At 50.6% G+C, this 22,306-nt stretch overlaps 1 protein-coding gene and 1 long non-coding RNA gene across 2 annotated transcripts; both read right to left on the minus strand.

The window, feature by feature from the left end:
- Positions 1-6,289: 6,289 nt before the first annotated feature.
- LOC149366935 (uncharacterized) lies at positions 6,290-8,255 on the minus strand. Its single transcript, XR_016286928.1, has 2 exons — positions 7,834-8,255; positions 6,290-6,935 (listed from the first exon to the last, which is right to left on the minus strand). It is a non-coding gene; the product is annotated as an uncharacterized LOC149366935 (long non-coding RNA).
- A 2,832-nt stretch (positions 8,256-11,087) lies between these two features.
- LOC149366936 (uncharacterized) lies at positions 11,088-20,443 on the minus strand. Its single transcript, XM_089553285.1, has 3 exons — positions 19,971-20,443; positions 17,252-17,489; positions 11,088-11,899 (listed from the first exon to the last, which is right to left on the minus strand). Exons 1-3 carry the CDS (start codon positions 20,429-20,431, stop codon positions 11,564-11,566), a joined length of 1,035 nt encoding a protein of 344 aa, XP_089409411.1. The 5' UTR covers positions 20,432-20,443; the 3' UTR covers positions 11,088-11,563.
- Between the last annotated feature and the right edge of the window lie 1,863 nt (positions 20,444-22,306).

Genomic DNA, 22,306 nt, shown 5'->3' on the forward strand with positions numbered 1-22,306 from the left:
GACGTCACGATCATTTCGACCAATTGAAAAGCGCGACATTTCTGTCAGCTCCTGCTTACAACGATGCGGCATTAAAGGGTACCGCCTTAATAGCAGAATCAAAGCTTAGCGCATTACAGGGATTCGTACCGACGACCTTTGTTCTCCAAAATCATAATTTTTTAGGTATTCAGATGTGCATTACGACCCCGCTACTTGAGTTAGGACATTCGAAGTGCTGTTAAACAATTTTAAGGCGAAAGCCTTTAATGTCTCATCGTTGTAAGCAGCAGTTGTCGACAGAGAATGTCACGCTTTTCAGTTGGTCGAAACGGTGGTGACGTCACAGTGCACCAATTTCAAACGGGGCCAATTGTACTTTGGCTAGTAACCATGCAACCAATTTAAGGGACCATATGGTGATGCTCCAAGTAAGTGGGACTGAGCTTAGTTAATTGCTTAATTACCCAATTAGCCTAATTAACTTCTCTAGTCAGGCCATATAAATAAATAAAACCTAGTAAGAAATTGGTCCAGCTCGGGAATCGAACCCCAGTCTTCGGAGTGCGAGACGAGCATGCTATCCACTCCGCCATGCCAGCTCGATGGTTTGGAATGAACAAAGGCACGTCTAGTGAATACGGTGTCTTCGCTCACTGCCATCCTCCTCCCTTCCCTTCCGGCGAGGTTTAGGTGTCCACCGAGATATGAGAGAGAGAAGTACATTTCCTTTCCTCAAAAACCAATTTACCGACGAGCGATACGAATGGGCGATGGCGCTCTATGGACTCCCTGGCAGCGTTGCAAGACGCTCTCGCGTTCCACTCTTAGAGGCGAAGCTTAACATCTTAACCACACATCAGTGACCACACTTTAGGTCAAAAAAGTGCACCCCCCCCCCCCTGAATTTTGACGGGTGTCCACCGAGATATGTGAGACAGTTACTGCGTAGTTTTCTTTCCTCAAATACAATTTTCATTTTCTTCATTACGGGCCATCTTCGTCTTTCTTCTTTCACTCCCACTTCCTCCGTTCCTCTACGGTGCGGTTCAGGTCTCCACCGAGATGGCAGAGATTTACTGCGCCATTTCCTTTCCTCAAAAACCGTTGCGTTGAAACGGCAAGGCTGGTTTGTTTTGGTTTATGGGGTTTAACGTCCCAAAGCGACTAAGGCTATGAGAGACGCCGTAACGGAGGGCTCCGGAAATTTCGACCACCTGGGGTTCTTTAACGTGCACTGACATCGCACAGTACACGGGCCTCGAATTTCTCCTCCGAAGAAATTCAACCGCCGCGGCCGGGATCGAACCCGCGTCTTTTGGGACAGCAGCCGAGCACCATAGCCACTGAGCCACCGCGGCGGCTGAAAGGCATCGCGCCGAACGGGTGGTGGCGTTCCGTGGACTCCCTGGCAGCGCTACAACACGCTGTCGCGTTCCATTCCTAAAGGCGAAGCTTAAGCTTAAGCTTAATTAGCAGTTAATTAGTATTCAGGCATTAATCAGTAATTAACAATTAATTAGTGATTTGTCATCACTTCGTAATTAGTACTCAATTACATGTGACGCCACCAGTGCCACAGAAGCACTGAAAGTGGTGCGGAAAACGCTTTCGCCTCTACGCACTTTAGACAGTCAAAGTGCCGCCTGAATTTTTTCTTCTGCGGCTGAATTTCGATGGAGGCAAAATGCCAGAGGCCCGTGTACTGTGCGATTTCAGCGCACGTTAAAGAACCCCAGGTGGTCGAAATTTCCGGAGCCCTTCACTACGGTGTCCCTCATAGCCTGAGTCGCTTTGGGACGTTAAACCTCAATAAACCAAACCAAACCTTCTTATGCTGTACACGTTGTCATCAAAATTCTTTGCGCAAAAAAAAAAAAAAACTCACCAAGAAGAGAGAACACACAGACACAGGCACTGTGTCTGTGTGTTCTCTGTTCTTGGTCAAGCTAACGCTTGATAATGAGCATGTGGTAATCTTTTGTCCGTTCTCCACTGCGCGACAAAATGACAACTGTCAGTGCCGCGCGCCGATAGTAGTAGTTGCAACAGAGACATGAAAACGAAACGCTACCAGAGCAATGCTAGTACTGCCCCGTCGTTCAACTGATTCCGAGATCCTAGAAGCTTATGCAAAGGACATACAGTCATGTAATAGTTAGTTGTAAATTTTCGCGGCACTAACAGTGACAGCATTGCTAAACACTGACTGTATAACGCATGCAGCGAAGCACGAGAAGGAAAGCAAAGAATTATATAAAAGATACCGACCGCGGCGGTTGAATTTCTTTGGAGGAGAAATTCTAGAGGCGCGTGCACTGTGCGATGCCAGTGCACGTTAAAGAACCCCAGGTGGTCGAAATTCGGGACATCATACAGGCATGAAGGAGCGCGACCTATGTCGCCTCATTCATGCCTTTGTCCTCAGCCGTGTACTGTACGCTACCCCATACTTACAACTATCCAAACATGACATAAACGCTTTGGATGCTTTGATTCGCAAGGCATTCAAGGTAGCACTTCATCTTCCCCTCAACACACCCACAGACAGATTACTAGGCCTGGGCCTCCACAACACGATCGGGGAACTGGTGGAGGCCCACCGACAGGCCCAATACATCAGGCTCACAAAAACTTCCACAGGTCGGTATATCCTGGACTCCCTGGGAATCAAAATACCGGCCAACGACCCAACCCTCCTCGCCATCCCACGATCCCTTCACCGAGAGCTTCTCATCAGGCCGCTCCCGAGGAATATGCACCCGTCCCACCATGAGCAGCGCCGCAGAGCCCGTGCGAAGGCACTCCATCGAGCGTACGGCCCCCAGCCGGACGCCGTATGGGTGGACGCTGCCTGCACGTGTGATGAAGCGACAGCAGCTGCGGTGGACTCCTCTTCATCCACCCTCCTCACACTACCTCTCCCTCCAGATACGTCCCCAGAGGCTGCAGAGGAAGCCGCCATTGCACTTGCTATAACCCGCACGGAAGCCCGGTATATTTTAACTGACTCTAAAACTGCGATTCTAAATTTTGCTCGAGGCCGAGTTCATATCCCTGCTTTTGGCATACTGGACTCGCCCGATGCACCCCCGCCCCGCCAAGTGGAGCTGATATGGGTGCCTGCGCACTCCGGGAATCCCGGAAACGAGGCCGCCAACCTTTTAGCCCGAGGTTCTTTAAACCGGGCTCAGGTGGCCTCGGATCGGGGATTCACGAAGGATCGCATGCACTCATTCAGTGAGCTGACCCAGGCATACAGAGCCTCTCGCCAGCTCTACCCCCCGCCCCACCCCTCCCTAGATAACGGACACGCAACACTCTGGTGCAGATTACAAACACATACTCTCCCCTCGCCCCTTACCCTAACCCACTATCATCCCTCCTTCCCCACTCCTGCTTGCGCCATATGCCCAGAACCCTTCGCTTCTTCCCTCCACATCCTTTCCCTCTGCCCGGCGGACCCTCCCCCGCGGGACCTAGAGAACCTCAAGACCTGGGAGGACTGGGAGACCCTGCTGCACTCGGAGGACCCGGCCGTGCAGACCATCGCCACCGGCCGTGCTGCCAGTGTTATGGACCTCAGGAACATAAACACTTGAGTGCAGTGGGGTCGTGCGGGGACCCTGGGGCGTGCCCCGAATTCCTTTGTAAATAAAGTTTTCTCTCTCTCTCTCTCTCCACTACGGCGTCTCTCATAGCCTTAGTCGCTTTGGGACGTTGAACCCCATAAACCAACCAACCGAAATAGAAGTTAACATTTATCTGTTTATCTGCCAATATCCTCATGAGATAAAGGGAGACTAATTGAAAACTGCTGAAGGGTATGCTCTTGCCACACGCAGTGTGTCTTTCTTTGCGATGCGTTTTCTCTTGCTGGACTGTAGTACCCGGGTTTGAACCCGGTTGGGGCAGCCGTGTTTAAATGGAGGCGAAAAGCAAAAAATTACCGACGATTACGTCACTTCCTCATGCGAAATTTGAGCGTAGCACATCAATATCAGCTGTTTGGTTTATTGGTTTGGTGAATTGCGGTTTAACGTCCGAAAGAAACTCAGGCTTTGATGGACGCCCGAGTGAAGGGCTCCTCAAATTTCGACCACCTTCCTCAAGAACCACTCCATTAACAGTTCTTGATTGTCATGAAGGAAGCTTCGCGATCGAAAAATTGATGGATATTTGCTCGACTTGCTGCATCAATGCCTGGCTCTCAAAGATGAAGTCTATGCAAGCATTTCGAGAGGTTGTCGCAGCCGTGGGATGCGACACACACTCCCTTCACCCCTTACCCTAGCCCATTATCATCCCTCCTTCCCCACTCCGGCATGCACTCTATGCCCAGAACCCGTCGCCTCTTCCCTCCACATCATTTCCCTCTGCCCGGCGGACCCTCCCCCGCGGGACCTAGAGAACCTCAAGACCTGGGAGGACTGGGAGACCCTGCTGCGCTCGGAGGACCCGGCCGTGCAGACCATCGCCACCGGCCGTGCTGCCAGTGTTATGGACCTTCGGAACATAAACACTTGAGTGCAGTGGGGTCGTGCGGGGACCCTGGGGCGTGCCCCGAATTCCTCTGTAAATAAAGTTTTCTCTCTCTCTCTCAGGAGGGAAAGGAACGGGATGTTCTGCCGAATAAGTGGTAAGAAATTCCTGTTTGCCTTTATATGTATATTAATGTCCTCACCCACCCTGCCACCCTGGCAGGTGTCATTTGTTGTTTGTTCGCGAGAGTTCACTCACCATTGTCAGCGCTAACGCATGCAGCCCACATCACTCTCTGACCACCTGACGTACATGCGTCCACCGATTCAGGAAGCCAGTCATGCGCACTTCCTTTCCTTAAAATGTATTGTAAAACGTTGTCAACGTCAATGAACACAACACCGACGGCCTATGGCTTTAGCGTCGCGTTTCTGGCACAACGTTGTCAATGCCTGCAGCCCACATCTCTCCCTCGTCACCCCACGTACCTATAAGCGCGATTCAGGCGTCCACTGACCCAGGGAACTAGTTATGCGCACTTCCTTTCCTTAAAATGATCGGAGTGTAAAATGTTGTCAACGTCAACGCCAATGAACACAATGAACGCCGACGTCCTATGGCTTCAGCGCCGCGTTTCTGGCACAACGTTGTCAATGCCAACGCATGCAGCGCACACCTGTCACTACCGCTACATAGCTTAGAGCACGATAGAGGTGTACGCTGTTCCAAGACGGCATGTGCCTTCCCTCTGACTAAGGTGTGCACCGAGATGTGTGAAACAGATACTGCGCCATTTCCTTTCCTGAAAAACCAATGTACCAATTTTACCCTCTGCTTTCCAAGCCCCCGCTCCATTAGTTTCGCAGCTTAAAGCGCAAGTAAGGTGTCCACTGCTGGTTAGAACGGACAACGGCTACGGCACGGCGACGGGATGGCAACGCCGCGAGACGCAGAAACGTGCGTCAAACAGCTTCGCTCTTAAACGAAGGCCACATATCGAGCTTTGTATTTCTGGTGTCTGCCAGCAGATAATGTTTTAGAGCGCTGTCCTTTGGCGCCTGTTTCTGTGTCTCGCGGCGTCGCCGTCGCCGTTGTTTGTTGTAACGAGCAGTGGACACCTTAGTCGGGCTTTAAGCTGCGAAACCGATGGAGCGGGAGCTTGGCAAGCAAAGGCGCATAACTGCCCTCTTGGAGCACTTGACACCTGAATCGTGCTTTAAGCCATGTGGCGGTAGTGACAGATGTGCGCCGCATGGGTTGGTATTGAGAACGTTGTGCCATTTTAAGGAAAGCAAGTGCACATAACCAATGCCTCCTAGAAAAGACTTGAGGCCTGCGCGCTGCGCGAGTGACGTCACATCCAGTAGGCGGATGGCCGCGTCGCTCGCTTCCTCCGCCGCGCTTGGTGTCGCTTTTTAGGGTGGTTTAGTCCCTCTCTATCGACCGCTGTATTAAGCGCGAGTGCGACCGCTTTACAAGCGTACAAAAAGATAGGCGTGCGCTCATTTATAAAGAAAGGAAGAGCCTGCTGTGAAATAACTAGGGGCCTGGTCAGCTGCAGTGCACTTTTTAGAGAAGTAAGATTGACAAACTACTCTAGGTGAGTGAATAACTGATAGAAAACGCGAGAATTCTGCAGTGCAGTTGTTTCGCTTCGCTGGCTTCGGCTTCAGCGGCGTGCGTCACGTGAATTCGGGATGATGGAGGCAACAGCAACTCGATCGTCACCTTCGTGCAAAACTGTGTAATGGTGCCTATTGCAGCGTTCTACAATTACTGCTCCCATGGGGAGTTTATTGTTTGCTGAATATTCAAGAATGAGGCAAAATTTAGTCGTCAACCAAAAGACAAATTTCGGTTTATTGGTCATGGGCATGCAAAGGCGCTATAAATAAATGTATGACAATATAATATACACACAGTAAACAGAACTAATGAAGCATCAAGGTAACAAAATTGAACTGCCAGGTAGTAACCACAGATTTGTAAAACAAACATACCCTTTAAATATGAAAACATAAATTGTACTCATGGTTACACTTAAGACTTAGACCATGTCACATACAGTAGAACAGGTCACTGCAACAAACATCAAGGAAACAAAGGCAGTCATGGTTCGCAGTTCAAAATAACACAAAACTTTTAGCAACATTACGGTTAAGCACAAAACATATATGATGAAAAACAATTGCAATCGACTAGAATGAGGAATTTGGTTACTTCACATAATATGGCACTGCGAGAACAAATCAAAGCAATAAACACTCCACATGCAAACAAACACATGCTCCTCTCTTGTTTTGGAACACTGTGGTGTGGACAGGTACGATGGGCAGTCCTTGAATATTGAAGGCACAGCGCTAGGGTCCAGTCGTGGCACCGGCAATGTGGTCTCGATAACCTTTCCAGTCCTTGGGTCATGATAGACTGTTTTTTTTTTAAATAAAGCTCTCATGGAAGTGCAGCGCACAGACCTGCAAAAACGCAAACAGGGGACTGTACCACAAAAAGATATCACAGTGTCTCCGAAAGGACATTAATTATGTATACGTGCTCAAGGTAGTTTTTTTTTGGTATTGGCAGATTCTTTCCTGATGCAAGCACAGCCTGAACGAACACTTTTCGCAGAAAACACATGGTATTTGGTGTTTAACGTCCCAAAGCAGCTCAGGCTATGAGAGACGCCGTAGTGGACGACTCCGGATAATTTCGACCATCTAGGGTTCTTTAACGTGCACGCGTCTGTCGACACTCCTGCCGACGCGTCTGTCGACACGGCTGCCGACGCGTCTGTCGACATTCCTGCCGACGCGTCTGTCGACACGGCTGCCGACGCGTCTGTCGACATTCCTGCCGACGCGTCTGTCGACATTCCTGCCGACGCGTCTGTCGACACGGCTGCCGACGCGTCTGTCGACATTGCTGCCGACGCGTCTGTCGACACGGCTGCCGACGCGTCTGTCGAAATTCCTGCCGACGCGTCTGTCGACATTCCTGCCGACGCGTCTGTCGACACGGCTACCGACGAGTCTGTCGAAATTCCTGCCGACGCGTCTGTCGACACGGCTGCCGACGCGTCTGTCGAAATTCCTGCCGACGCGTCTGTCGAAATTCCTGCCGACGCGTCTGTCGACACTCCTGCCGACGCGTCTGCTAACGACAGTATGAGGCATTAAAGGCTTTCGCCTTAATATGAACACGAAAGAATTTCGCTTGTCAGCCGTAGGAAGCATTCTGAGAGTCGCCTCGTCCTTCTATGCGGCACAACGGATTCTAGGCCTAACGCTCAATATGCTAGCACTGACAATGAACTTTGCGAAGCGTAAAAGCGGGCATGAAGGTACACAACAAGCTAATTAAAGCAGTTCTTACCCTTGAAGAAGCTGTAAGTTGGTAATCCTTGCGTGGTATTGCACGCAGCCACTTATTCCGCTGGGCATCGTCCTTCGGAAATGAGCAGACTTGAATTTTCGAGTCTTCGTCGTAGTTTCCGCGGCATTTCGGCACACAGCACTTGTAAGGCATGCTGATAGCCGCACTTCACTCCTTCACAACCACCACGCGCGCCGATCATGCGCAGGAACGCGTACCCAGTGCAGAAACACAGAACAACGCCAGAACGATGCACGCAACAGCAGGCTTCCTGCCGCTGGTCCACGCGCGCCGACTGCGGGGTTTGTCGGTTCGTTTCGTGCGCGCGCGCCTCCCGACCCTCGAAGAGGCGATCGCCTACCGGAAATGACGTTGCTCACGTGACATTTGGGAGCGCGCAGGCCTGATGTCTTTTCTAGGAGGCATTGACATAACTGGCTCCCTGGGTCAGTGGACGCCTCAGTCGCACTTATATGCATATGGGGTGATGAGAGAGAGAGAGAGAGAGAGCGAGAGAGAGAGAATGTGGGTTGTACGCATTGGGAACGTCGTGCCAGAAACGCAGCGCGCGCTGAAGCCACAAGCCGTGGGCGTTCATTGTGTCCATCGGCGTTGGTGTTAACGTTTTACGCCTCATCTTAAGGAAAGGAACTGCGCATAACAAGCCGCGTTTACATGAATGCGACAGAAGTCGACTCCAGTTCGCTTTTCGAGGGAAAGTGCAAAAACGTCGATGAAGAGAATAGAGGGCGAGTCGCGCCTTTCCTTCTCAAAACCTGCTCTTTCCCTCAAAAAGTGGTCTGGAGTCGACTTTTGTCGTATTCATGTAAACGCGGCTACTGGCTCCCTGAGGGACGCCTGAATCGCGCCCATAGGTACGTGAGGTGGTGAAAGAGAGACGTGGGCTGCAGGCATTGACAACGTTGTGCCAGAAACGCGATGTTGAAGCCATAGGCCGTCGGCGTTCATTGTGGCTGGATGTGGATGGATGGATGGAAACAACTTTATTAAACACACACACAAACAAAAAAAATCTTCCAGTGTGGTCCCCTGCTGTTCCAGGAGTCCACGGGCTTGTGCTTCACGGGATGCCCGATCCACCAGCCATTTCTGGCCGGCGGGCTGAGCGGTCCGTAAAGCAGTGGGATTGGGAATTGTGTTCCTGTTGTTGTTGTTGTGACTGAGAGAAGGATGAAGAGGAAATGGCACGGGCCTGCTACTGGCTCGAGCCAAGCCACCACCGCTCCCACGTGCAGATAGAGGAGAGTTAAAAGATCAGAGGAAAGAGAAAAAGGAAAGAAAAGACGCGCGTCGCAGCAAAAACTGCGTCCGCCGGAGCGGACGCTGCTCAAAAAGAAGCGGCCGAAGCCGCGCTCGCCGAAGCGAGAATAGGCGTTGGCGCTGACGTTTTACACTCCAATAATTTTAAGGACAGGAAGAGCGCATAACTGGTTCTCTGGGTTAGCGGAAGACCAGGTGGTGGTGAAAAACATTTATTCTCTAATTATTTTTGTTTGTACACAGAGGTGACTGGAGTAGGGCCCTATTGCCCTTTCTTCACAATACTATATTCAGCCCCTATTCCGGGGCCCCATGAGGAAGCAGCGCCGCCCAACGTCGACGCCGCCCGCGTCCATTGAATTGAACCAAGGCCTTTTGGGGCTTTAGGTCGCAACAAACAGGGCCGCCTCCCTGTCCTCTCTGGTGGGGTTGGGGGGAGATAGATGGGTTTGATTGACACGCCCAAACCATGTGGAAGGTGTCCGCCATCTCCCCACAGAACTGGCACGCGCCATCAAAGGATGTGTTGAAATGTTCAAGTACCTCTGGGCACAGTACAGTGTTAGTGAGAATTTTGATGAAGAAGCACTCGTCAGCGCGATGCAGACCCTTAGAAGGGATCGGGGAGCGCCGGTGCTCCTCCTTGTAGTAATCGGTGATGTGTTTGAATGTAAGGGCCAGATTGTCTGATTGGGAGTACCCTTCCAAGGACAGGGAGATGGCTCGGGGAGAGAGTGCGCGGGCGGCCTGATCGTCCTGTTTGTTTCCCTGGAGTCCCTGGTGACCGGGGGCCCAAATGAGGTAACGTGGAGTTGGATCTTCCCATCGGCAGCTATACAGCAGTATGCGCCAGGCTAGCGGGGGAGCCCATCCAAGCTCATAGTTCGGACAGGCCCCTCGTGAGTTGGTGATGATGCGTTTCGACTTTGGATTAGTGAGTGCCAGAGCAGTGGCAAACCCCGCGTGAGTTGCGCTGTAGACTTTGAAAGTGAGCCCGCTAACTGTGTGATGTCTACGACTGCGGCCGCGTACCACCCCCGTTTTGTGGCCCGGCAACGTCCACGTAATACACGTGTTGTTGGTTACCATAGCATCGCGCCAAAGCTTTCGCGCGCCTGGCGACGACGTCTATGGTCTTCTCTAGACATGTTTCGGGGAAGGGGTAGGACCCGTAAAGCGCGTCTCCAGGGTTCTGGCACACTCTCCCTTTCCTCAATATGGTAGTCATGTTTGATGTGTAGCCGGTCCAAGAGGCGGCGACCGGACGTGGCCTCTAAGTGGGCTTCTCGAAGCTTTTAAGTACGTGCGGTGGTGAGAGAAATGTGGGCTGCATGCATTTGCGCTGACAACGATGAACGAACTCTCGCGTTCAACCATTAACTGCCACCTGCTAGGGTGGGCGGGGACTTTATTGCAGATATAAAGGAATCTTACCACTTATGAGGGAGGACATCCCGTTCGTCTCGCTCGTAACACCTGCCACGGCTGTCACAACCTCACGAAATACTTGCACACACCTCGTCTTTGAGAACCAGGCATTGGAGCAGCAAGTAGACCATATATTCATCTACTTCTCCGACCACAAGGCTTCCTTCATTACAATCAAGAACTGTTAGTAGAGTGTTTCTTGAAGGAGGAAAATGTGTGAAAAATAAGTTGTCTGTAATTCAGAATACCTTTCTTGCTTGAATTCCTTGCCTCAATCTATCGAAAAGCTGAAACAGCCGATGAGCCGCGGTCAAATTTCGCATTAGGAAAAGAAGTAATCGTCGGGAATTTTTTCTTCCAAGAAGGCGTAAATTCGATGTTTCTGATCAGTTAGGCGAAACTTTGACCCTAAGTAGTAGTCTGTCTTGACACACCACTGCCTTAAATATTGTAAAAACACTATGGTGTGGTTACCCCGTCCTTGATATCGCAAACTGGCTTGATTCGTGAGCAGAATGACGTGAGGAAAGAGTTCACACACGGAGTTCTCATGAAGTTAATAAATTTACTATTCGCAATAGAAAAAAACGAAATAAACGACCGCTTCAGCAGTTTTCACTTGGCGGGACACCCAGCTTCAAGCTCTGAACGAAGTCACAGGTGAAATGCTGGCACAGGGCACTCGCTTGCTCGGAGCTTGGCAAGACCTCCAAGAAGTGGCACGAACTGGGCACGGCTCTTCGCACACGCTCCAGGACGCGCTCCGTCATGTGGGGGCTGCTCACAGCGAGCGACTGCAACTAGGGTGCAATCCTTAACATTTTGTAAAGGCGCTCCTCGCCCACCTGCGGCCTCCTCAGGCAAACGTATGTTAGACACATCTTTCGGCGTCCCTTCGTTCGCCTGTAGTCCGAGTCGAATGCTTTGCCGGTGAATGCCGTGTCGTCCCAAGAACGAAACACGGAGGCTCTGAGCGTGCAGGAGCGCGAGCGCGGCATCCGTGTCGTCCACGCACGAACGCTCAATGTCCAGCACGACGAGGTTGGCGATCGAGGGGCAGTTTGTCTGTCAGGATTTCGTCCTCGAACAGGCAGCAGCCTTCGACGCTAAGGGCACGAAGCGACGGGAACGGCTCCAGCGTGGCACGGCCGATGGCAGACGCGCATCCGCAGTCGGCGAGGTCCAGTAGCTGGAGGCCGCGCTGGTACGGCCGGCCCGCTTCGGCGGTGAAGAACTGCCCTGGACTGAACCGCGACTGGCACAGTGATAGGCGAGTGCGAGTCGTTCGCAAGTCGCACATCGTGACGTTGTTCGCTCGATGGGGACGCTTGTGGAGGCCGCGAGTGACGTGCACAACCTGCGAGTAAGCGAGAACAGTTGTAGAGCCTCTCGTTCACGAAGAAGGCTGGCAGAAATGCGCGCATTTCTCACAGATTCGCGCTGCTGCTTTAGCATTCCTGGGTAATCATCGTCATCATCATTACCAATCTGACTAGGCCCACTGCAGGGCAAAGGCCTCTCCCATGTGTCTCCAATTAACCCTGTCCTTTGCCAGCTGCGGTCACTATATCCTCGCAAAGTTCTCAATCTCATCCACCCACCTAGCTTTCTGTCGCCCCCTGCTACGCATGCCTTCTCTTGGAATCCACACCGCTACCCTTGAGGACCAGCGGTTGTCTGGCTTTCGCGTTACATGCCCTGCCTAAGCCCATTTCACTCGCGTTTCTTCCCCCTCCCACTCCGCCCGGTTCCGATCTCCTATGTTACACCTATAATTTTGCTTTCTATAGCTTGCTGCATTGTCCTTACGTTGAAACCTCCTCTTTAGCCTCCGCATTTCTGCCCCATAGGCGAGTACCGGATGGCACGTCCTTATAACGTCCCGAGATCAGAAGCGCAAATGGTCGCTGCTTTCTTTCCCACTTTTATACGATTGAAATATATTTTCCTGCAGAAAAAGAATGGCGAGAAGTGAAAAAGAGAGTTTAAAGGTACTTTGCGTCCTATCGAGACTCGTTTTAGCTGGCTTTTCACACAATTGTCGGCTAGATTTCCCCCCCCCCCCCCCCCCTGTTCGCCAATATTTGCCCATCCATCCGCACCACTGACAAGTCTTGAGAATAAAATACACTCGTGCATTTGTATAAAATACAAGGAATAAATTACGCGTCAGTAGGAATAGAACCAATGCCTCTTCGATTCTATAAGCGGACGCGTAAACCAGTTGGACGTGGCCATTTTCTCTTTATGGGCGGACTTTCACCTAGCATGACAGAATACATAAATAACGTGTGCACGAGAACTACTTATAGAGATAACTAACTATATTGACCAAGAGAGAGAGAATTGGTTCTTGAGGAAAGGAAATGACGCAGCAACTGTCATATATCTCGGGGGCCACCCGAACCACAGGGCAAAGGAAGGGATAAAGGAGTGAGTGAAAGAAGAAAGGAAGAAAGAGATGCATTTTTGACCAGTAAGGCTAGTTTCGGGATCATCGTCATCATATGCCTGAATACGCCGACTGCAAGGCGAAGTCCTGTCCCATATCTCTCCAATTAACCGTGTCCCATGCTCGCTGCAGCCATCCTGTCCACTCAAACTTAACCTCATCCACCAAAACCACCAATGGTGTTGGCAGCATAGAAAGGAATTTCTTCCACAAGATGCGGGAAGTTAAGCGTGTACCTTCAGACTGCAAAGCGACGGCGGAATCCGTAGGTAACCAGACCGCGGTACATCTTGGAGAATAAAGGGGAACCTAATCTGTGGGATGATTTACGAAAGCACGCCAATGAGCAGGTGTGTCATTAGAAAGGAAGAAAAACATTAAATTAAAATATTCAAGTATCCGAATTCAAAGCCCGTAAGCAGTCTCTAGCCTCTTCCTCTGCCCTTTGGTTCCTTGCGCAACGTGTACAAATTGCGTCTGCAGCAATACAGCATTGCCCCTGAAGCGCTTCCGACTCTTACGCTGGTAGGCTCGCGGGAGGCGTCACTGATATGAGAATATTGATAGCACTGTGTGTGAGAAGCTACGAAACTTATTTGTGCAAACTGTCAAGGGCCGGCTTTTTGGTCGTGCTCTCGCTGTCATCATCATCAAGCAGAGCTGTGGCGCAAAATGACTTGACATTATGGGTGCGTTCCAATACTCCCGAGTAGACGTCTACTTAGACGTCTTGCTGGACAGCCGCCATTTTGAGACGCGTTCAATTTTTCACGAAGCTGTCCAAGAAGACTGCTTCGCCGAAATCGACATCGATGCAGGCTAACTTCCTGTTAAAGATGGCGGAGCAGTTGGTGGAGTCGGAGCTGAGCGAGCCGTGCTCTTTGCGGGCACTGGAGCCCGGAGACGAACTTTCAAGTGCCAGTTATTCCGTCAAGTTGATATTCATAAGAACTGGCGGCCAATAAAGCAGTCTTTGTGGATCTACGATTTTTATAGCAGCTTATACGCGTGAATCGCGCGGGAAGAAATTGTGCGGGTAAGATCGTCTGCTAAAGCGGTAGCGATGAACGCACCATTATTGCAGCAAATAAAAAAAACAATCTACTGACAGCGCGTTTTTAACTTGTTTTATTAACGATTTTTAAGAACATAGGAGCACAACTATTCTTAAGTTTTAGTTCAAGTTGCCGCAAGGCGGCGCGTGAAGTAGACACGTTCCAATATGTAGACACGCTGACGGCTTCTTAGACGTCAAACTAGACGTCTTGTCGGACGTCTAGAGAACGCATCCTATGCATTGCCCAGATCTACAACCACCCAAGCTATCAGAGCAGGTCATTTACCTTCAACTAAACGTATGATATAAGCAAACACACCTGCAACCGCTGCGCAGTCATCACTTCACATTGTGTATGCATAGCAAGAAGGACGAGAAAAGCGTGGTCACAGGGAGCTAATTCTTGTAAACTGGCTCTTCCATTTCTTTTTTCCTTCTCAGGTACGGTTTCGTAGCTTGTTACGAGCTTTTTTTCTGGGTGTTTCACGAAACAAGCTAACGTTCATGCGTGGAACTATATGTGTTTCATACGAGACGCCAGTTCACACGATACATACATTAGCTGACGTTTGCTGTCTCGTGTGAGCATATAGAAGTTGACATCGGACAAATTTGTAACTTGTATGAACGCGTACGCATACCAATTGAATTTTAACAAAACATACATACTGATTGCAGAACGCATGAATTCGTGTGTTACACATACGTTACATATGTGAAATAGTACGCACCACATAAAAATTCGTACTAGAGACGTTTTTCACAATATGACTCCTATATAGCGCCTGTGAATGCACGGGAGACACACATATCCAATGATGAGATTTTTCAGTAGGGTCACAATGAAATCGGCCTTTCAGCGCTATGGCGAACATCCACAGCGCTGAATGGACTGGCCAGAGATGGGAAACCTATATATTCCATTGTCCATTCAATCCAGACGCCAGCGGCAATTCCTCCCAGAGCGGCCGGAAGGAAGCCAACTGGAGCGTCGTATCGTTGCCCTGGCAACGGTCTACAGCAGGAAAAAATTAGCAGGAAATAACCAGCAGCGATAACAAAGCAGCTTCGTCTCCCTGTGCCTCGAACAATTCGGCCGCAACCGCATCCTTTTGCGCTGCGTTCACGTCCAGAATTTCTTCATATTCTGAACATCAAATCCTCTCAGTCCCCACGTGCGCTGAAGTAGCTTAAACCGGAACTAACAGTAGTTCTCTAACCAAGGGGATAAGTGCCGCTTTCACGCTTGCTTTGTCACGGGAAGCAAAACAAAAATTTGAAGGACGCTTCAGCTTCGCCTTTAAGAGCGGAATGCGACAGCGTCTTCCAGCGCTGCCAGGGAATCCAAGGAACGGAACGCCATCGCCAGTTCGGCGCGATGCCTTGTCCGAAGGACAAATCGAAATAGCTTTGGTTAAGCCTAGGTAATTGCGAAAGCAATATCCCCTTGGCTACGCTAAGATGTTAAGCTTCGCTTCTAGAGTGGAACGCGACAGCGTCTTGCAACGCTGCCAGCGAGTCCATAGAACGCCATCGCCCATTCGGCTCTACGTCTTGCTCGAGGGTAAATTGGTTTTTGAGGGAAGGAAATGTATCTCTCTCGCATATATCGGTGGACACCCGAACCTCGCCTAAGAGAGGGGAGAAAGATGGGAGTGAACGAAGACGCCGTATTAGCTAGACGCGCCTTTATTCGGTCGCAGGTGGTCGACCGGCCGCGAAGTTCTAGCTGCGGCGCGCTGAAGAGCCGACTTGGTGCCCCATCTCTCGCTCTGGTATGACGCCAGTAGTCACATGATCGACCACCGAACGTGAAGGGTAGGGTGCGGTACCGCGAAGAGGTGACACCTGGCGTAGTATTGCTTTCGCAATAAAACCCGATGCCACGAACGCCAGCGTAGCTTCCGCGCCGAAAAAACGAGCAGCAAGCCGCAAGTTCCGTGGTGAACGCGCCATGGATGTGCACTGCGTTGTTCGCCGCTCAACGCGTGATTTCTGCGTCCAGGCACGGCCCCACTACGCCCGATCGAGACGAACGGGAGGCGCTGCCGTCGCGCGCTTTCTGTTGGGACAGTGGCGTACATTGCTAGGAGGAGGAGGAGGAGGGAGTGGTTTTAGTGGTGGTTTGGTTGGTTGGTTTATGGGGTTAACGTTCCAAAGTGACTCAGACTATGAGAGACGCCGTAGTGGAGGGCTCCGGAAATTTAGACCACCTGGGGTTCTTTAACGTGCACTGACAACGCACAGCACACGGGCCTCTGGAATTTCTCCTTCAAAGAAATTGAACCGCCGCGGCCGGGATCGAACCCGCGTCTTTCGGGTCAGGAGCCGAGCATTATAACCACTGAGCCACCGCAGCGGCAAGGTTTTACTCGCTTAACTGCGACTTCTGTAATTTCCATGTTCAAAATTACAGCACCGTATTCACTAGACGCGCGTTCGTTCATTCCAAACCATTGAGCTCGCGTGGCGGAGTGGTTAACGTGCTCATCGTTCACTGCAGAGGCCCTCGTTCGATTCCCCAATTCGACCTATTTCCTGCTCGGTTTTATTTATTAATTGCTTCTGGCATTTTTCGCTCACGGATAACGCGCTGAACGGGTGGTGGCGTTCCGTGGACCCCTGGCAGCGCTACAATACGCCGTCGCGTTTCACTCCTAAAGGCGAAGGTTAAGCGTTATTAATTGGGAGTGCACCAACAGAATGTGAAAGTGTAGTCTCTCACTTTACTCGTGGCAGCATTCATCGCTACATGCGTAACAATCGCGTAGCACAATGCAGCACTCAAACTTTCGCCTTTCAACACTTTAGTCGCCAAATTTCCTCGTAATTTTTTTTCTCCAACGCGGGGCGCATAAAGCTCGCGCGTTAAAATGTAGTTTCATCTAATTCTTCGTCGAGAGTGGGGGCAGAACCTAGAGCAGCTCATCCATATCTTTTAGAGTGGGGTTATAGATGAGTGAAGGCATCCCGATAAATATGATGACTAAACGTTCGTTATTGTTCGTGTAAAACTTCGATGTCCTGTTAAATGAAGACTGCAACAGGTGCTGGCATTAAAAAAAACTGCTATTTTTGTTTCCAATGTACGTGTTGCTTTCTTCTTGACCAGCCCGGACCCACAGCTCTCGTATAAGACTTTGAGCAAGGGCTTGGACGAGGGGACCCTCCGTTAAGCGCTGGCGCCACCAAACGCTCACCTTGAGTGAGGGGCAGTGCTCCGCCAGGTTGTCAAAGAACGCCCGCGGAAAGTCTGTCTCCTCATGCTCGGCGGTCGATGTGTCCATGGAACGGGTTATGCCCAGTTCCACGGTGTTGGCATCGACATTGGTCTGGAGGAGGCTGTGCACCTGTCGAGCCTTCAGCGGAAATGACGTCACGCGTATCACTCGCCGCAGCGAGCGCCCGCCTGCCACACGCTGCCATCGCCGACAAACCCTGGAATGAAGAGGCGTGCGCTGTTGTCGCGTTGTTTCATTTGTCATATGTGTAGACGGTAAGGTATGCGTCAGCTCCAGCGGAAGTAAAGCTCATTTATTCTAATGATGAAGAGCTTTTGGTTCAGTGTCGTATACCCAAAACCGATTAAAGTGAACCTAAAGGTGGTCCTCTGACTTCCAGAGCGTTCAGACCAGCTCCGCGTAAAGGATTCCGCCACGGTGATCGCCATCCGGGCTGAAAACTGGAGTGTATAGGAATAAAGAAGCGGGTATTGAGGCGTAATGTTTTGCTGCCGCTTACTGATGGCGTCGCTGCTAGCTGCATTTCCGACTTTCTAAACGTTTACGGAATACACTGCCAGAGTCTGATTCCTGCAACGCCAACCTTGCATCTCCGTCGCCACACTGAAAAGAATCATTCGTCACTGTGCACGTTAAAGAACTCCAGGTGGTGGAAATTTCCGGTGCCCTCACTACGGTGTCCCTCAAAGCCTGAGTTGCTTTGGGATGTTAAACCCCAATAAACCTAAACCTGAGCTACTGCCATGCCATGGTCTTCGGTATGCTGATTACTGGCATTTCTGCCAATATAGAGAGGGGCGCACAGTACGTTCGGAAGACCAGCTCTGGAGTGGCACGCATCGTAAAGGTGACATTTTGCACAGCCATTTCGTGACTTTCACCAAGAACTCAGACGCGACTGGTGACTAGGCCAGCAGCGGCACCCGTCGAAACAGAAAATCCTGACTGACCGCTAGTTGCCCGTCTTCTGCACCTTCTGAATCTTTTGCAGATGATTTAGGTTTAGGTTTATTGGGGTTTAACGTCCCAAAGCAACTCAGGCTGAGAGACGCCGTAGTGAAGGGCTCCGGAAATTTCGACAACCTGGGGTTCTTTAACGTGCACTGGCATCGCACAGCACACGGGCCTCTCGAATTTCGCCTTCATCAAAACTCAGCCGCCGAGTTTTGATGAAGGCGAAATTCGAGAAGCCCGTGTACTGTGCGATGTCACTGCGCGTTAAAGAACCCCAGGTTGTCGAAATTTCCGGATCCCTTCACTGCGGCGTCTCTCATCGCCTGAGTTGCTTTGGGACGTTAAACCCCAATAAACCTAAACCTAAATCATCTGCAAAAGATTCAGAAGGTGCAGAAAGCGATCAACTAGCGATCAGTCAGTTCGCTAGTTGATCGTCTTCTGCACCTTCTGCATCTTTTGCAGATAATTTAGGCCGATGAGCTTATTAAGGCGAAAGCCTTTAATGCCTCATACTGTCGTTAGCAGACGCGTCGGCAGGAGTGTCGACAGACGCGTCGGCAGCTGTGTCGACAGACGCGTCGGCAGATTCGTCCGCCTTTCGGCGTCACTGCTTAAAAGGCTCAAGGTTCCAGCATGAATAAAGGCGCATCTAGTGAATGCATGGGCTTCATAAATAAACTAAAAGAAGTAAAGTCAAGAAAAGGAAAATAAAAATAACAAAATAAAGAAATAAAAACAAGATGTGAAAATAAAAATAAAAAACGCTAAAATTAAGAAAAGGCTTGGTTTATCGTTTATGGGGTTTGTCCCAAAGCGACTAAGGCTATGAGAGACGCCGTAGTGGAGGGCTCCGGAAATTTCGAGCACCTGGGATTCTTAAGAAAAGGAGCAAAAAATAAATAGAAAACAAAGTATGAAAAATAAAGTAAATAAAAACAAACAGTGGCCAGGAAACGCTTTCGCCTTGCAGCACTTTAGAGAACCAAAGTGCCCCCTGAATTTTTGTATCCCAGTCTCCTCAGGAAGACAAGCTTCTGCTGACTTCATGGCAAGCCCAGCGTCTATATGCCACGAGATGCAGAGGAAGCTGCCGCAACGCGCACGAAAAGTGCGAAAAAGTATGACATAAAAATGTAGGCTCCCAATAACTTATCGTCTACTACTAACTTTTTACAGATGGAGATTAGGCCGCGGGCGGCTGCATCGCACGTCTGTTTCAAATCCTGACGTGTTTATATGCAACTATTTGGTCCCGGCGGCGTTTCCAAAGACGCGTCTACGGCTGGCGTTCCGGCAATAACCACGGGGAGACGCCAAGCCGGCGAGGCGCGCAGGAACATCTTTAAGATCTTTGTGATCTTGTTTGTTCATGATTTTTGCAGCTTCCTCTGTGCTACAAGTTGAGCGTTTAGTTGGTGCAAAGACGGTGGATCTACCGATCTACGCAGGGCCTTCGTTTATTTAATGTGCTTTAAGCTTAATCTGGAATCCAAGATTAAGCAGGACCCTGGTTATTAATAGCTCACACTAATTACACTCTCGTTATAGACTACAAAGAAGCGCTGAATAGTGTTTCATGCTACCTCTAATAAACTGGACAGCGAAATACGTGTTGAGCGATGTAGTGTCGCGCCGGCATCCCTAGCCTAACATGCCTCGTCTAAGCTCCGAAGCATCGATTTGAAATCGATGCACTGCGTAGCAATTACGGCCGACTTACCCCGGGCAGGCGCTTACATCGTCGAACGACGGCAGCTGACCGAACATCTCCAAGAGGATGCTCTCCGGCAGATGCTCGATCTCCATGGCCGGCACTTCTTCCTTGTCAACGTGGACGCTGTTGTTGTTGCGACTGAAGAAAGTACGAAAAGGAAATTGCACGGGCCTGCCCACTGGCTCGGGCCGAGCCACACTCGCTGCCACGTGCAGACAGAGGAGAGTCGAAAGATGTGAGAGGAAAGATAGAAATAATAGACGCGCGTCGCAACAACCGCGTTCGCCGAAGCAACGACGCCGGCTGTAAAAGACACTCCATCCCCCATGGCTCCTCAACATCAATGCAGACGTGGCGCTCTTCTTCCTCTTATGCTCCGTTTCATGCATAGCAGTCAACGCTGGCGAAGGTACGAAAGTAGTCCGCTGCCGAAAACAAACAAAATGTATCCGTCCGCCTCGCGTCATGGCGGAGTGGTACGAAGCGCGCGCCTCTCTGCTCCTTTATGACGGACGGCGAGGTACGACTGCCGGCCTGGCTGTAAATTTTTATTTATTTTTAAGGCGAAAGCCTTTAATGGCTCATACTGTCGTGACCAAGACGTGTTAGCAAAGTTGTCCGCGTTTCAGATTGGCCGAAATGGTAGCGACGTCACTGCGCGCGAGTTTTGACGTGTGTCCATCAAAATATGTGAGGCAATTACTGCGCAATTTCCTTTGCTGAAATACAATTTTCGATTGCTGTCCACTGAGATATGTGAGACAGTTACTGCGAAATTATCTTTTCTCAAATACAATTTTCATTTCCTTCATTACGGCCCCTCTTTCTTTCTCTTCTTTCTCTCCACTTCCTCCCTTCCTGTACGGTGCGGTTCAGGTGTCCACCGAGATGACAGAGAATTACAGCGCCATTTCCTTTCCTCATAAAGCGTTTCGTTCAAAGGGCAACGCATCGCGCCGAACGGGTGGTGGCGTTCCATGGACTCCCTGGCTAGGGTGCCTCGATGCCAGCGCCACGGCGGCGCTGGTATCGAGGCACCCTATCCCTGGCAGCGCTACAATACGCTCTCGCGTTCCACTCCTAAAGGCGAGAATTAAGCGTCATTAATTGGGAGTTAATTAATGCACCAACAGAATGTGAAGTGAACAATCGCGTAGCAGAATGCAGCACTCGGGCTTTCGCCTTTCATCGCTTTTGCCGCTAAAGTTCCTCGTAATTTTTTGAGGGACGGCAAGGTTCGACTGCTGGCCTGGCTGTAATTTTTATTTGTATATTTTTTTTTTATTTTACCTTTAATGCCTCATCGTTGTTTGCAGAAGACTTTCAGCAGAAGCTTGTCAGCAGAGGTGTCACGTTAAGAGCACCAAAAGCAAGAAGAAATTACGGGTTCAGAACGATTAGGTACCAAACAACTACATTTTTGAATAAAGACAAAAATTTTCATGACCTCCTCTATCAATGCAATAGTCGAAAAATATACGAGAAAAGTGATTGCACTGTTGACTGCAGGACTTTCCGGTACATCGTGTGATATACTGTAAATTGATAACAGTTAATATGATTATATTTTTATTGCGAAGCAATACTACTTTCGCTACCACCTGAGCCCGTGCCGTGCCGCGGCCGCATAGCCACGCTTGACCTTTCGCGTGACCTCGCTGCGTGAGAAGAGGCAGCTCAGAACGCGCTCATGGTCCGCTTGGCCGCCAGGAGGGGCACCAGGAACCTGGACTCCGCAGTGTTTGCAGCGCACGGGATGCGGTCGCGGGCACGTATCGGCCCGATGGTCCAATTTGCCACAGCGGTGGCATGCAGGCACTGTCTTGTACAGGCGAACACAGAGCCGCTCGTAGCTGTACAACACCGTCCGTGGCACCTTGGTCCGCGCGAAGGTGATCACCGCAACCAGGGTTCGCCCCAGCATGCGCACAGGCACCACATTTGGTTCCACACTGAGCTTTCGTTTGACTCTTTCGGACGTTTCGTCTGGCGAAACAGTCACGGCGCCCCGATAGAACGCAGCGGAGAGTTTGGGGTGTCCCCGGAATGGTAGCTCGCGTTCCCCTACCGGCAACATAAAATATTGAGGGGGCACTTTTGTTGCGAAAGCAATACTACTCGCACTTTCAAGCCTTGGCGTGACCCGGCCGCAGTTACGTTTGACCTTTAGCGGAGCGAATATGGGCGAGCAACTCGCTCCTTCAGATAGCCCGGCTGCAGTTACGCCGCGCCGCACACCTGTGGCGCTACTGCCTCCAGCTGTAGAGGCAGCTGTAGATTATGGGCGACCAACTCGCTCCGTTGTGTTGCGTGGGGCTTTCATGCGCGCGCGTTTTTGAGCC

Source organism: Amblyomma mixtum, chromosome 1 (assembly GCF_055824585.1).
Source record: "Amblyomma mixtum isolate Tamu chromosome 1, ASM5582458v1, whole genome shotgun sequence".
In the NCBI taxonomy this organism is placed as follows: domain Eukaryota; kingdom Metazoa; phylum Arthropoda; class Arachnida; order Ixodida; family Ixodidae; genus Amblyomma; species Amblyomma mixtum.